Source organism: Carlito syrichta, unplaced genomic scaffold, assembly GCF_000164805.1.
Source record: "Carlito syrichta isolate Samal-C Ts95f unplaced genomic scaffold, Tarsius_syrichta-2.0.1 Scaffold308593, whole genome shotgun sequence".
NCBI classification, from domain to species: Eukaryota; Metazoa; Chordata; class Mammalia; order Primates; family Tarsiidae; genus Carlito; species Carlito syrichta.
Genome location: NW_007252689.1, coordinates 17,095 through 32,792, shown reverse-complemented (window position 1 = coordinate 32,792; position 15,698 = coordinate 17,095). Strand labels below are relative to the sequence as shown.

General features: G+C 48.0%; 1 protein-coding gene across 1 annotated transcript in view; it reads right to left on the bottom strand.

Annotated features, from left to right (window-relative positions):
- Positions 1–15,698, bottom strand: part of MYBL2 (MYB proto-oncogene like 2) — a gene marked incomplete at its 5' end in the record, with an annotated part of 46,096 nt that overhangs the window by 19,485 nt on the left and 10,913 nt on the right. The window contains one exon of the mRNA XM_008065520.1: positions 8,833–8,995. Coding sequence (XP_008063711.1) covers positions 8,833–8,995 — 163 coding nt within the window. The remainder of the gene's footprint in view (positions 1–8,832; positions 8,996–15,698) is intronic.

Below are 15,698 nucleotides of genomic sequence, written 5' to 3'. Positions count from 1 at the left end.
CCCGCATGGGCAGGCGAGACCTCATCTCTACAATAAATTTTTAAAAAAATTAGCTGGGCGTGGTAGCGCGCGCCTGTAGTTCCAGCTACTTGGAAGGCTGAGGCAGAAGGATCACCAGAGCCCAGCAGGTCGAGGCTGCGGTGGCCGGGAGCAGCCACTGCACTCCAGTCTGGGCGAGAGAGTGAGACTCCAACTCAAAAAAACCCAAAAAAACAAAAGACAAAAACCAAACAAACAAACATACCACATAACCCGAGGCTAAGCACAGTAGCCCCAAATCCCAACACTTTTGGAGTCCAAAACAGGAGGACCACTTGAACCCAGAAGTTTAAGACCAGGCAAGGCAAAATAGTAAGATCTCATATCTACAGAGAAATTAGCAAGGCATGGTGGCACGAGCCTGTAGTCCCAGTTACTCAGGAAGATGAGGCAGAAGGATCACCTGAGTCCGGGAGATTTGAGGCTGCAGCAAGCCATGAACATGCCACTGCACTGCACCCTGGGTGACAAAGTGAGACCTCGACTCAGAAACAATAAAAACGCCAGGCCCAGTGGCTCAAGTCTATAATCCTAATACTCTGGGAGGCCAAGACGAGAGAATTGCCTAAGTCCAGGGGTTCAAGACCAGCCTAGGTAACTTAGTAAGACCTCATCTCTACAATAAATCAAAAAATTACCAGGCATGGCAGCGCGCACCTATAGTTCCAGCTATTTGAAGGCTGAGGCAGAAGCATCGCTTAAGCAAGCAGCTCGAGGCTGCAGTGGCTGTGAGCATGCCACTGTACTCCAGTGACAGAATGAGACGCTGCCTCAAACACAAACAAAAAAGCCCCACAGAAACACAATCTGACTTTAATAATATAAAACTCAAGGCCGGCTGGGCTTGGTAGCCTGTAGTCCCAGCACTATGGGAGGCTGAAGCGAGTGGATTGCCTGAGTCCACGGGTTCAAAATCAGCCCTGAAAATTTGGCAAGACTTCATCTCTACAATAAATTTTTAAAAAATCAAGCCTGGCTTGGTGGCTCAGCCTGTAATCCCAGCGCTTTGGGAGGCTGAGGTGAGAGAATTGCCTGAGCTTGCAGGTTCAAGACGCGCCTGGGCAAGTTGGTGAGACCTCATCTCTACAATAAATCAAAAAATTAGTTCAGCGTGGTAGCACTCGCCTGTAGTTGCAGCTACTTGGAAGGCCGAGGCAGAAGTATCGCTGAAGCCCAGCAGGTCGAGGCTGCAGTGGCCGGGAACGTGCCACTGCACTCCAGTCTGGGTGAGAGTGAGACCCCAACTCAAAAATAAAAAATAAAAAAATATAGATAAAAAAATCAGCCGGGCGTAACAGCGCACGCCTGTAGTTCTGGCTACTTGGAAGCCTGAGCCTGAAGGATTTTCGGAGTTCAGCTGGTCAACACTGGGGTGGCTGTGAGTGTGCCACTGCACTCCAGTCTGGGTGAAGGAGTGAGACTCCAACTCAAATAAATAAATAAATAAAACTCAAGGCCATTGCCTCACCAGACTCTGATGTGGCCATCTGCTCTCTGATCTATTGCTCTTGCCGTGTTTCCTGGTTTTGACCCCCTTCCTTACCTTGGGGAGGCTAATCGCTTCTCTCTAATTTACTTTTTAAATAAACTATATTTTCTAATCTGAAGAACAAACTCAAAATGATGAACACAAATTGAGAGACAATTCTATAAAATAGTCATACCACACACTTCAAAAATATCAGTGTCTGGAGACTAAGAAAAACTGACAAAAGAGGACAATTAAATGACATGCCTGGTACTAGACCAGATCATGGGCAAGAAAAGAATGAAAAACAGACTGTAGGTAAGACAGACTGAATCAAAGTTAAATGCCCTGAATTGGACATAACCATACCGAGGCTATGTAATTAAATGGCCTTGTTCTTGGGAAACACACAGTGAAGAATTAAGGAGTAAAGAGGCACACGGGACGAGGAGGGTGCCCAAAAACTGGAATTATCTTTTAGAGGGCAGGCCCCTTGTAGCACACACAGGCTTTCCCCACTAGGTTAGTATTCTAGGAGCCCATCAGCATCAGTGTGCCAGCTAGGCACTGTAAGAGATTGCATTTGGCTTCATTGATTTTTTTTTTTAATTCTTTCACTGTGTTTGCCCATTTCATTACAGGTGATTTAAAAGCATACCTGCTCACACTGCACTGAGTGTTCAGCAGTTTTTGACCAAAAAGCATGACCCCCATACCCCAACCTCCCTATTCACCCAATCTTGCCCAGAGCGACTCTTTTTGGTTTCCTGGATCAAAAGTCTTTTGTTGATGAGGAAGAAGTGAGACCAAAAAAAAGGACAGAAGCACTAAAAGGCATCAAAATTGACAAGTTCAAGCCAGGTGCAGTAGCACACGTCTGTAATCTCAGCACTTTGGGAGGCAGAGGCGAGAAGATTGCCTGAGTCCATGGGCAACTTGGCAAGACCTCATCTCTACAATAAATTGAAAAATTGGCTGGGTGTCGTGTTGTGCACCTGTGGTTAATTAAAGCTACTTGGAAAGCTGAGGAAGAAGGATCACCAGAGCCCAGTAAGTTAAAGCTGTGAGCTGTGGTGGTCATGAGTATGCCACTGCACTTCAGCCTGGGCAACCAACTAAGACTCCTACTGAAAAAAAAAAGCAGGTCCCAGTGGCTCGCACCTATAATCCCAGCACTTTGGGAGGCCAAGGTGAGAGGATTGCCTGAGTTCATGGGTTTCAGACCAGCTTGGGCAACTTGGTGAGACCTCATCTCTACAATAAATCGAAAAATTAGCAAGGCGTGGTGGTGCACCCCTGTAGTTCCAGCTACTTGGAAGGCAGTGATGGAAGGATCGCCTGAGCCCAGCAGGACGAGACCACGGTGGCCATGAGCATGCCACTGCACTCCAGCCTGGGCGACAGAGTGAGACTCCAACTTAAAACAAAAACAAGCCAGGCTCGGTGGCTCAGCCTGTAATCCCGCGCCTTTGGGAGGCTGAGGTGAGTGGATTGCCTGAGCCCGCGGGTTCGAGACCCGCCTGGGCAACTTGGCGAGACCTCATCTCTACAATAAAATCAAAAAAATTAGCCGGGCGTGGTAGCGCATGCCTGTGGTTCCAGCTACTTGGAAGGCTGAGGCGGAAGGATCACTGGAGCCCAGCAGGTCGAGGCTGTGGTGGCCAGGAGCGGCCACTGCACTCCAGCCTGGGCGACAAAGTGAGACTCCCACTCAAAAAACCAAAAACAAAAACAAACAAAAAATGACAAGTTTAAAAACTGTTTTGAGCAGTGGAAAAAGTGTTGTGATAGGTATATTGCAACAAATGGATAGTACTCTGAAGGTGACAAATCAGGGGTTTTTTTGGGTCCCCTCACATGTGTAACTGACTCTGAAATGTCTCAGATGAAAGAAAGTACTATAGAAAGGAAATAAAGCAACTTTGGAAAAATGTTAAAAATGAATGAGTACCACAAAAAGTATATGAGAGTTCTCTGTACTTTTTTCTTTTTGAATCAGGGTCTCTCTCACCCAGGCTGGACTGTGGTGGCATGATCACAATAATAACAGCTCACAGCAGCCTTGACCTCCTGGGCTCAGGCAATCCTTCCATCTGAGCATCCGAGTAGCTGGGACTACAGATGTGCTTCACCACAATCAGTTAATTTTTTGATTTTTTTTTTTTTTTGTAGAGACAAGGTTTCATTATATTGCCGAGGTTGGTCTCAAACTACTGTGCTCAAACAATCCATCCATCTTGGCCTCCCAAAGTGCTGGGATTTTTTTATTTTTTAGAGTCAGAGTCTCACTCTTGTCGCCAAGGCTGGAGTGCAATGACACGCTCACGGCCACCATAGCCTCAACCTGCTGGGCTCAGGCATTCCTTCTGCCCCAGTCTTCCAAGTAGCTAGAACCACAGGCATGTGCCGCCACACCCAGCTAACTTTTTATTTTATTGTAAAGACAAGGTCTCGCCATGTTGCTCAGGCTGGTCTCGAACCCCCAAGCTCAGGTAATCCTCTTGTCTCTGCCTCCCAAAATGCTGGGACCATAGGCATGAGCTACTGCACCCACCCTTCTGCACTATTCTTGCAGTGTTTCTGAATGCCTAATATTCCAAAATGAAGGTGTGAAAAATAAATGGATATACTACTCGTGACAGAAAAAAAGAAACTAAGGAAAATCCTTTGCAGCAATAGCTCTCCTGGCAGCATCCCTAGAAACAAGTATGGCATGTGAACCTTACAGGCCCGGGGCAGCCTTGAAAACAGCACATATGGCCGGGCTCGGTGTCTCAGCTCATAATCCAAGCACTTTGAGAGGCTGAGGCGAGTGTATTGCCTGAGACCACAGGTTTGAGACGAGCCTGGGTAATTTGGCAAGACATCATCTCTACAATAAAAATTTTTTAACGGGTTCGAGACCTACCTGGGCAACTTGGCAAGACCTCATCTCTACAATAAATCAAAAATTAGCCGGGCGTGGTAGCGCGCGCCTGTAGTTCCAGCTACTTGGAAGGCTGAGGCGGAAGGATCGCCGGAGCCCAGCAGGTCGAGGCTGCGGTGGCTGGGAGTGGCCACTGCACTCCAGTATGGGCGACAGAGTGAGACTCCAACTCAAAAAAAAAAAGAAAAAATTTTTTTTAAAGCCAGGTGTGATAGCTCATGCCTATAGTTCTGGCTTCTTGAAAGGCTGAGGCAGAAGGATTGCCGGAGCCCAGCAGTTCATCACTAGGGTTGCTGTGAGCCTCCCTAGGCAACCCAGTGGGAATCCAACTCAGGAAAAAAAAAAGAAAGAAAAAAAAACAGCACATATGATTAACAGAGGCCACGTGGACAGCAAGGAGCAAGACTGCCTGTTAAAGGAGGTACAATGAGGTCAGGAAGAGTGCACAGACTCTGGATTCAGACAGGGCTTTGCCTTTTATCAGCTCATCTTGGGCAAGCTGTATGACCTCTGGGTTTTCATTTCCTGGCCTCTAGAATGAGGACACTAAGGTTTACTATGCAGGGATGTTATGCAGATCAGCAAAAGTATATACAGCATCCAACCCCAACCTAAATGGTAACTATTACTGCTATAGTTGTCAAGTGAACAGAATGAAATTGGTTTGTGACTCAAGCAAAAAAGAAAAGGAGATAAGATGAACAGGTTTGATTAAAAACTTAAAATTGCTATAATGAAGGATGGAGGAATGCTATAAACACTATTTAAAAGTTATCAGCCAAGCACCGTGGCTCACAACTGTAATCCCAGCGCTTTGGGGGGCTAAGACAGGAGGATCACTTGCACCAGGTGTTTGAGACCAGCCTGGCAAACATAGCAAGAACTTGTCTTAACAAAAAATGTAATTTAGTGAGGTATGGTGGTACACATCTGTAGTCCCAGCTACTTAGGAGGCTGAGGCAGGAGGATCACTTGAGCCCAGGAGTTTGAGGACAGCCCGGGCAACATAGTGAGACCTTTTCTTTACAAAAATAAAAATAGCTGGGCTTGGTGGCTCAGCCTGTAATCCTGCACTTTGAGAGGCCGAGGTGAGTGGATTGCCTGAGCCCACGAGACCCGCCTAGGCATCTTGGCGAGACCTCATCTCTACAATAAATCAAAAATTAGGATCGCCAGAGCCCAGCAGGTCGAGGCTGCGGAGGCCGAGAGCGACCACTGCACTCCAGTCTGGGCGACAGAGTGAGACTTCAACTCAAAAAAAATAAAAATAAAATAATTAGCCAGATGTAGTGGTATGCACATGCTATCCTAGCTACTCAGGACGCTGAGGTGGGAGGATTGCCTAAGCCCAGGAGGTCAAGGATATGGCAACTGTGACTGTGCCAATGCACTCCAGCCTAGGCAACAGAGTGAGACTCCAACTCAAAAAAAAAAAAAAAAGGTTCTTTCTGGAAGTTGAAATGAACAGTTCAACCTTCTGCACTGTTCAGCTCTACCCAGTTAGTTACTTTTGACGATGGTCATGTATTAGTGCTGAAGCACAGGAAACAAATCTATAATGGCAACTGATCAGTGAGTGGGGAACACTGGGGGTGGTCCCACACACACATTACCAGGCAAAATTTTTCTAGCAGGCAGTCTAACAAAAAATATTATGAGGTTTAGTTTATTTTTTTTTTTTTTGAGTTGGAGTCTCACTCTGTCGAGCCTTGACCTGCTGGGCTTGGGCGATCCTTCCACCTCAGCCTTCCCAGCCTTCCGAGTAGCCGGAATTACAGGCGCGCGCTACCACGCCCGGCTAATTTTTTGATTTTATTGTAAAGATGAGGTCTCGCCTGCCCAGGCGAGTCTCGAACCCGTGGGTTCAGGCAATCCACTCACCTCAGCCTCCCAAAAGCGCGGGATTACAGGCTGAGCCACAGAGCCCGGCTTAGTTTAATTTGTTTTTTTTGTTTTTTTTTTGAGTTGGAGTCTCACTCTGTCGCCTAGACTGGAGTGCAGTGGCCGCTCCTGGCCACCGCAGGCTTGACCTGCTGGGCTCCTCTCCAGCGATCCTTCCGCCTCAGCCTTCCAAGTAGCCGGAATTACAGGCATGCGCTACCACGCCCGGCTGATTTTTTGATTTATTATAGAGATGAGGTCTCGCTGCCCAGGCGGGTCTCGAACCCACGGGCTCAGGCAATCCGCTCACCTCAGCCTCCCAAAGGCGCGGGATTACAGGCTGAGCCACCGAGTCTGGCTCGGCTTAGTTTAATTTTTAATATGTTTGTCCACTTCTAGGAATTTCTCAAGAAATAACTGAACAAAAGGGCAGCAATTTGGACAAGGACAATCCTTAAAGTTTTGTCTCTAATTACAAAAAATTGGAAACCACCTTTTTCTTCATCAGTAAGGAACTAGTTGAATAAATGACACATCAGAAAGACGATGCCGGAGAGAAATGGGTAAGGCTGAAAGCAACACATGGACCCAACTCCCTGTATGCAGGGTCAGGGTCAGGGTCTCGGGCCCGGCCTAGCACAGTCAGTGCTCCAGACACTCTGACAAAGCATCAAGGAATGAAAGCCAAGTCAACAAATTGACTTTCAGCAAAGCAGGATTTTCAGAGACGGGAGAAAGACCCGTATACTCTGCTGGGTGCTGAAAGACTTCTCCGGGTCTGCTGACGCCTACAGTTTCTCTTTGTGGAACAGACGCCTATTCTTCAATCAGAAATAAAAGGCTGAAAGCACATTATTTACATGTACTAAGAAATTGTCAGAAGACTACTCTGGCTAAGGGACATGATGAAAGTCTGAACTAGAGGAATAAGCTTTACTTTTCATTTCAGAACTTTCTCTACTGTTTGAATGTTACCCCGTAAGTGTGTGTTTTGTTTTGTTTCTTCTTTGAGTTGGAGTCTCAATGTCTCCCAGGCTGGACTGCAGTGGCCGCTCACAGTCACTGCAGCCTCGATCTGCTGGGTTCAGGTGATCCTACCACTTCAGCCTTCCAAGTAGCTGGAACTATAGGTGTGGGCCACCACATCTGGTTGATTTTTAAAATTTTTTTTATTATTTATTGTAGAGACGAGATCTTGCCATGTTTCCCAGGTTGCTCTCGAAAGCGTGGGCTCAGCAAATCATCTCACCTCTGCCTCCCAAAGTGCTGGAATTACAGGTATCAGCCACGATGCCCAGCGTATAAGTGTGCTATTGTTAGGGAATCAAGAGATGGCCTCTAAAGTTGAAAAAAATAAAAATAAAAAAATCAAGAAATGGAGCCAAAACCATTACATAACACTCCAACAGGGAATTATAAAAGAATTGTACCTGTCAACAAATTACCACTAGTCAGTAAGAAAAGGGAATAAGGCAACAGAGTGTGATTTCAACTCAAAAAAAAAGGGGGGAATAGAGAATATGAATATATATATATATATTTATTTATTTATTTATTTTTTGAGTTGGAAAAAAAAAATCTCACTCTGTCGCCCAGACTGGAGTGCAGTGGCCGCTCCCGGCCACCGCAGCCCCGACCTGCTGGGCTCCAGCGATCCTTCCGCCTCAGCCTTCCGAGTAGCCGGAAATACGGGCACGTGCTACCATGCCAGGCTGAGTTTTTGATTTATTGTGGAGATGAGGTCTTCCCAAGTTGCCCAGGCGGGTCTTGAACCCATGGGCTCAGGCAATCCACTCACCTCAGCCTCCCAAGGCACGGGATTACAGGCTGAGCCACCAAGCCCGGCCAAGAATATATTTTTTTAATTACTAAGATGATAATGACTATCGAAAAGATTGAAAATCAATGTGAAACCTAGCATCGGCAAATCTTAGTACTTTGTTATATTTGCTTCAAATTTCTATTTTTTAATTTTTTTTTTTTTTTTTTTGAGTTGGAGTGTCATTCTGTTGCCCTGGCTAGAGTGCGGTGGCACGCTCCCAGCCATAGCAATCTTCACCTGCTGGGGTCAGACAATCCTTCCACTTCTGCCTTCCAAGTACCTGGAACCACAGGCACATGCCACCACGCCCGGCTAATTTTTTGATTTGTTGTAGAAACAAGGTCTCGCCAAGTTGCCCAGGCTGGTCTCAAATCCCTGTACTCAGGCAATCCTCTTGCCTCAGCCTTCCAAAGTACTGGGATTACGGGCTTGAGTCACAATGCCCAGCCAACTACTTCTCAATTTTATATATTAGCTTGCTCTCTTATCCTTCACGTGTGGGCAGACAAGTGCCAGTTGTGTGCAGAAGTCACAAGGAAAGGCTCCAGAAACACATGGTCCAGTTTTAGACTCTGGCAGAAATCAATGAAAAGCTGCAGACAAGGTGCTCAATGAGATGGTGGTGGATCAGTGTGAAATCAGACCAAACCATTCGAATCGTGCCCAAAGGATGAGCTGCCCTGACAGCTGTCTCACCTGGCATTCCGTAGACTGGGCACTCTGGTGGCCGTCCTTGTCCTCAAGTTCCAGCAGCAAATACACGGGAGGCTTGCAGTCTTTGGACTCGCTCAGGAAGCCTCCCGTGTCCACCTTCCTCTTGATAGTAGAGTTCCAGTGATTCTTCACAGCATTGTCTGTCCTGCAAGGGAAAGAGTTGGGCCTTTGAACCCCAGCTCTGAGGGCAGTGTGCCACCAGGTACATCATTCACCCCACCTGAGCTGAGTTTCACCAGATGAGCTCTAAAGTTTCTGTCAGCTCTAAGATGAAGTCTCACATGCTTCTGGCCCTTTTTGATTTACAGAGTATTTTCACACGGCTCAGTGATATATATCATTCAGGCTAAGGCAAAAATTATAAAACCGAAGTTGGGTGTTTGGAACTCTCATCTCCTTCCCTGCCCACTCTGCATCTATAGAGACCTAAGCAAACCACTGGTTGCTGACTCCAGTCTGAGTCTCACATTTACCTTGAACACAAGCCCTGTTTACTTCCCAGAGAGAATAAGTGACCAGGGAGTAGAGGGTCTGCTATTGTTCACCGCTCTGAGTCTCAGCATCTTTATCTGGAAAATCAGAAGACTACTTCATACTCCACCACTTACTGAAGATGCAATGAGGAGACACATATACCGTGATATACTAGTACAAAGCAGAGATAAGTTTAGCAAAAGTGAGGTAAATAGTAATTTAGAGGGGTATAGAAGGACAGGGCCACACAATGCTATAAAACCATATTGTCAGGTACGGAAGCTCACACCTATAATCCCAGCACTTTGAGAGGTAGAAACGGGAGGATTGCCTGAGCTCAGGAGTTCAAGACCACCCTGGGCACAATGGTGAGACCTATCTCAACAATAATCAAAAAATTTAGGTCGGGCTCAGTGGCTTAGCCTGTAATCCCGTGCTTTGGGAGGCCAAGGTGAGTGAATTGCCTGAGCCCACGGGTTCAAGACCCGCCCGGGCAACTTGACGAGACCTCATCTCTACAATAAATCAAAAATTAGCCAGGCGTGGTAGCACACGTCTATAGTTCCAGCTACTTGGAAGGCTGAGGCGGAAGGATCACCAGAGTCCAGCAGGTCGAGGCTGGGGTGGCCGGGAGCAGCCAGTGCACTCCAGTCTGGGCGACAGAGTGAGACTCCAACTCAAAAAAAAAAAAAAAAATTACTGGGCATGGTGGCGCACACCTATAGTACCAGTTGCTTGGAAAGCTGAGGTGGAAGGATCACCTGAGCCCAGCAGGTCGTGGTTGTGAACCTGCCACCACACTCCTGCCTGGGCAACAGAGTGAGACTATGACTCAAATAAACAAAACCAAAACAAAACCCATACAATAGTCTAGAAGCAAGAAGTCAAGAGCAGTACAGGAGTTGAGAGGTACAGGGCAGTAGGGAACCATAGAAGCTGACAGGAAAGACTCATATGGCAGCATAGCCGTGTAGCAGTGCACAGTGCTACAGCAGAACAATAATGATGACATGAGTGGGCACTTCCTTCTCTGGGATTCCAGGCAGAGTGCTCTCCCCGTCAAAAGTGAACAGAGAACAGTTTGACTGATCCCAGTCTAAGAGGAGATTCTCTGATCACGTGCACTCCAAGCCTTCAGGACACGGCACTGACCCAAAAGGGAGTGGGGCTGGGGGTGCTCTTGGTGTTAAACCCAGATCACCTGCACCTACAGCATACCCAGCTGAAGTTGCTGTGTGTGTGGCTGCCCACGGGCTTCCACCTGACTTTCTCTTGAGAATAGTCCTTAGAAGACATACTCCAAAAATGTCTGGGAACTACCCAACCCACATGCCCCTGCCTCACATATACATATGCATCTCACATGTGCACAGGCACACACATGCCCCTTGGTCTCGTAACAGGCCAAGACCAAGGCCCAGACTTTACCTGACACCCCATCCTAGGCCCCTTCCCTATTCTTTTTTTTTTTTTGAGTTGGAGTCTCACTCTGTTGCCAGGCTGGAGTGCAATGGCACACTCACAGTCATCGCAACCTCCATCTGCTGGGCTCAGGCAATGCTTCTGCCTCAGCCTTCCAACTAGCTGGAACTACAGGGGCACGCCACAACGCACAGCTATAATTGTTTTATTTATTGTAGAAATGAGGTCTCGCCACGTTGCTCAGGCTGGTTTCAAACCCCTGCGCTCAGACAGTCCTCTCACCTTCACCTCCCAGAGTGCTGGGATTACCGGCTTGAGCCACCGTACCTGGCTTCCCTCTTCTTTTCCATTCTTCCCCTTACAAGTGAGAGCCTTTCCTTAGTAGGTCCCATCTATCTGAACCTCTGAGTCTCAGGTTTCCCATCTAGGGAGCCTGACCCAAAACACCCCCCTACACCCTCCCATTCCTGTGATCAGAGTCAGGGGTGTACCAAGCTATAGTGAGACTCACTCTTTTGCTCACATATTTATATGAAGCATCCACTGCATCAGGCATTACTCTAGGCACTAGGGATCTACCAATAAATAAGACAGCTGGCTGCCATTGAGAGTACCATCTAGTGGAGGAAATGGACATTACCTCTGGCTACAACAGGATACACTACTCAGAAGACAGGTGTGGGCACAATTCAGGGGTCACCAAGAACCATCCAGTCAGAGAGGGCAGAGAAATTCAGCAGAAACAACACCCACACTGAGAACTGAAGGATGTGGACCCGTTAGCTGCACACCAGGCACAAGGAAGCACCAGGGAGCTGCCAGAAAAGAGCTCATGGTGTGGGAGGAACTGGAAGGAGACAGAGTGGCTAAAACTCACCGAGTGAGCAAGTATGATGGAGGTTCAAGGTAAGGCTGGTGGTATCTGCCAGGTCACCAGGCCATGTGGGGAAAAAGGCCAGGGTCTTCAACCCAAGTGTCAAGGATAGTCGCAAAAGATGACACACTCAGGTTTGAGTTTTGAAAGTAGACCCTTCAAAACTTCAGGGGAAACTCACCATCGGGTATTTTCTCTCCTTCCCCTCCCAGGACCATAACAAAGAAAGGATTAAAAATAGCCAGGCAGCTGGGCTTAGTGGCTCAGCCTGTAATCCCACGCTTTGGGAGGCCGAGGTGATTGGATTGCCTGAGCCCGGGGGTTCGAGACCCGCCAGAGCAACTTGGGGAGACCTCATCTCTATAATAAATCAAAAAATTAGCCGGGTGTGGTAGCGCACGCCTATAGTTCCAGCTACTGGAAGCCTGAGGCGGAAGGATCGCCGGAGCCCAGCAGGTTGAGGCTGCGGTGGCCGGGAGCGGCCACTGCACTCCAGTCTGGGTGACAGAGTGAGACTCCAACTCAAACAAAAAAGCCAGGCGTGGTTGCTCATGCCTGTAATCCCAGCACTTTGCCAGGTGGAGGTGACAGGATGGCCTGAGTTCAGGGGTTCAAGACCAGCCTGGACAACTTGGTGAGACCTCACCTATACGACGAATAAAAAAATTAGTCGGGCATGGTGGCGTATGCCTGTGGTTCTAGCTACTTGGAAGGATGAGGTGGAAGGATCACTTAAACCCTGCAAGTCAAGGTTGCAGTAGCCACGACTGTGCCACTGCACTCCAGTCTGAATGACAGAGTGAAACGTCGACTCAAAAATATAGAATAAAATAAAATGAAGTAAAAGATCCAAGATAGAACAAAGGCTAGGAACAGTGGCTCATGCCTGTCATCCCAACACTTTAGGAGGCTGAGGCAAGAGAATTATCTGAGCTCAGAGATCCAAAACCAACCTGGGTAACATGGCAAGACCATGTCTCTAAAATAAATGAAAAAATCAGACAGGCATGGTGGCAAGTGCCTGTGGTTCCTGTTACTTGGAAGGTTGAGCCCAGCAGGTCAAGACTGCAGTGGCTGTGAGCATGCCACTGCACGACAACCAGGGCAACAGAGACTCCAACTCAAAAAAAAAATTAGACAAAAATTAAGTTAATTAAAAATTAAGCCGGGCTCGGTGGCTCAGCCTGTAATCCCACGCCTTTGGGAGGCTGAGGTGAGTGGATTGCCTGAGCCCGCAGGTTCGAGACCCGCCTGGGCAACTTGGCGAGATCTCATCTCTCCAATAAATAAAAAATTAGCCAGGCGTGGTAGCGCGCGCCTGTAGTTCCAGCTCCTTGGAAGGCTGAGGCGGAAGGATCACCAGAGCCCAGCAGGCGAGGCTGCGGTGGCCGGGAGCGGCCACTGCACTCCAGTCTGGGCGACAGAGTGAGACTCCAACTCAAAAAAAAATAAAAAAGACAAAGTAAGGCAAAAATGCACAAAGACAAAGAGAATAGGGGAAGACAGCAGTAAATAAGAGATGGTTGCCAAGTTTCCAGAAGATAGAAAGCAGTTAGGAAACAACAACCAACTGAGGAGACTAGGAGTTGAAATTGAAGTGACATCAGAAGAAGATTCTAACAAGAATGATGCCAAGCCATTCCAAGAAGCCCAGAGCTTGATAAGATCAGGCACCATGAGAAGCAGGTGACTCACAGGCTGGAAACAGAGCTGTGGCTCAGCTGTCGAAATCCCAGCCCTTACCTGGAAGGCTGCAGATGCTTATTCTCCAGGAAAAAAACAACCCCCAGGCACAGTGGCTCACACATGTAATCCTAGCACTTTGGAAAGCAGAGGAAAGAGGACTGCCTGAGCCCAGGGGTTTCAGAACAACCTGGGCAACTCGGCAAGATTTCGTCTCTACAATAAATCAAAAAATTAGCCAGACATGGTGGCATGTGCCTGTGGTTCCAGCTAACTGGAAGTCTGAGGCAGAGGGCTCACCTGAGTCCAGCATGTTGAGGCTACGGTGGCCGTGAGTGTGCCACTGCACTCCAATCTGGGTGACGGAGTGAGAGTCTTACTCAAAGAACTTAAAAAAACAGGCCAGGCTCAGTGGCTCAGCCTGTAATCCCAGTGCTTTTGAAGGCCGAGGAGAGTGGATTGCCTGAGCCCGCGGGTTCGAGACCTGCCTGGGCAACATGGGGAGACCTCATCTCTAAAATATATCAAAAATTAGCTGGGCATGGTAGGGCGCACCAGTAGTTCTGGTTACTTGGAAGGCTGAGGTGGAAGCTTCGCCAGAGCCCAGCAGGTCAAGGCTGCGGTGACCGGGAGCGTGTCACTGCACTCCAGTCAGGGCGACAGAGTGAGACTCCAACTCAAAAAATAAATAAATAAAAAATACATAAATAAGCCGGGCTCGGTGGTTTAGCCTGTAATCCCACGCCTTTGGGAGGCTGAGGTGAGTGGATTGCCTGAGCCCGCGGGTTCGAGACCCGCCTGGGCAGGCGAGACTTCATCTCTACAATAAATCAAAAAATCAGCTGGGTATGGTAATGCGCGCCTGTAGTTCCAGCTACTTGGAAGGCTGAGGAAGAAGGATCGCCGAAGCCCAGCAGGTCGAGGCTGCGGTGGCCGGGAGCGGCCAGTGCATTCCAGTCTGGGCGACAGAGTGAGACTCTGACTCAAAAAAATAATAATAATAAATAAATAAATAAATAAATAAAACAACTAGGCAACTTGGCTACAGCAGAGGGTTAGGGTGGTGCACAGGGTGAAAACTGGCACTAAATCAAGATGAAAATCTGCCCCCAGATCCCCTGCCCTGCTCCAGACTATCACCTGGTCCAGACATCGCCAAGCAAGAGTCTAAGGATTAATTCATCTCTGGGAAGAGTGAACAAGTCCAGAGAAATCTGACTGACTCTTGGCACATGCTCCAGAAAGACTGGTAGATACCCCACCACCTGTGGCAAAATAAGCTGGAAAGTCTTGCCTCTGCACAGTGGACTCCCAAACAACTTTAGTAACTCAGCTCTAAGTATGAACAGGCAGTCAAGGGTCAGACCTTGGAAGAAAACCTCCAATATGAAATATAACTAGCAAAACAAGAAACACAGAGAGGGAAAAGGGGAGACTTTTTTTTAATATTTAATTTTGTAAGTAGAAGTCTCACTCTGTCACCTAGGCTGGAATGCAATGGCATGCTCACAGCCACCACAGCCTCAACCTGCTGGACTCAGGGGAACCTTCCACCTCAGCCATCGAAATAGCTGGAACCACAGGCGTGCGCCACTATGCTGGTTATTTTTTATTTATTGCAGAGACAAGATCTTGTCAAATTGCCCACGTTGGTCTTGAACCCCTTGACTCAGGCAATCCTCTCATCTCCACTTCCCAAAATGCTGAGATTATAGGCATGAGCCACCATGCCCAGCTGGGAGACATTTTCTTTTTTGAGTTGGAGTCTCATTCCGTTGCCCAGGCTGGAGTGCAGGAGCACGCTCATGGCCACTCCAGTGTCAACCTGGTAGGCTCTGGCAATCTTTCCACCTCAGGCTTCTAAGTAGGCGAAACTACAGGCGTGCACTACCATACCTGGCTAATTTTTATTTATTTATTTATTGTAGAGATGAGGTCCCGCCAAGTTGTCCAGACTTGTCTTGAACCTGCGGGCTCAAGCAGTCCACTCACCTTGGCCTCCCAAAGCGCTGGGATTGCAGGCTGAACAGCCAAGACCAGCTGAGACATTTTCAAAAAACATAATATTTACACAGAAATATGCTATAGCAACCATGAAAGAATAGGGTGAAGCAGGGCTCGGTGGCTGAGTCTGTAATCCCACGCTTTGGGAGGCTGAGGTGAGTGGATTGCCTGAGCCCGCGGGTTCGAGACCTGCCTGGGCACCTTGGCGAGACCTCATCTCTACAATAAATCAAAAAATCAGCCGGGCATGGTAGCGCATGCTTGTAATTCCAGCTACTGGGAAGGCTGAGGCGGAAGGATCGCTGGAGCCCAGCAGGTAGAGGCTGCGGTGGCCAGGAATGGCCACTGTACTCCAGTCTGGGCAACAGAGTGAGACTCCAACTCAAAAAAA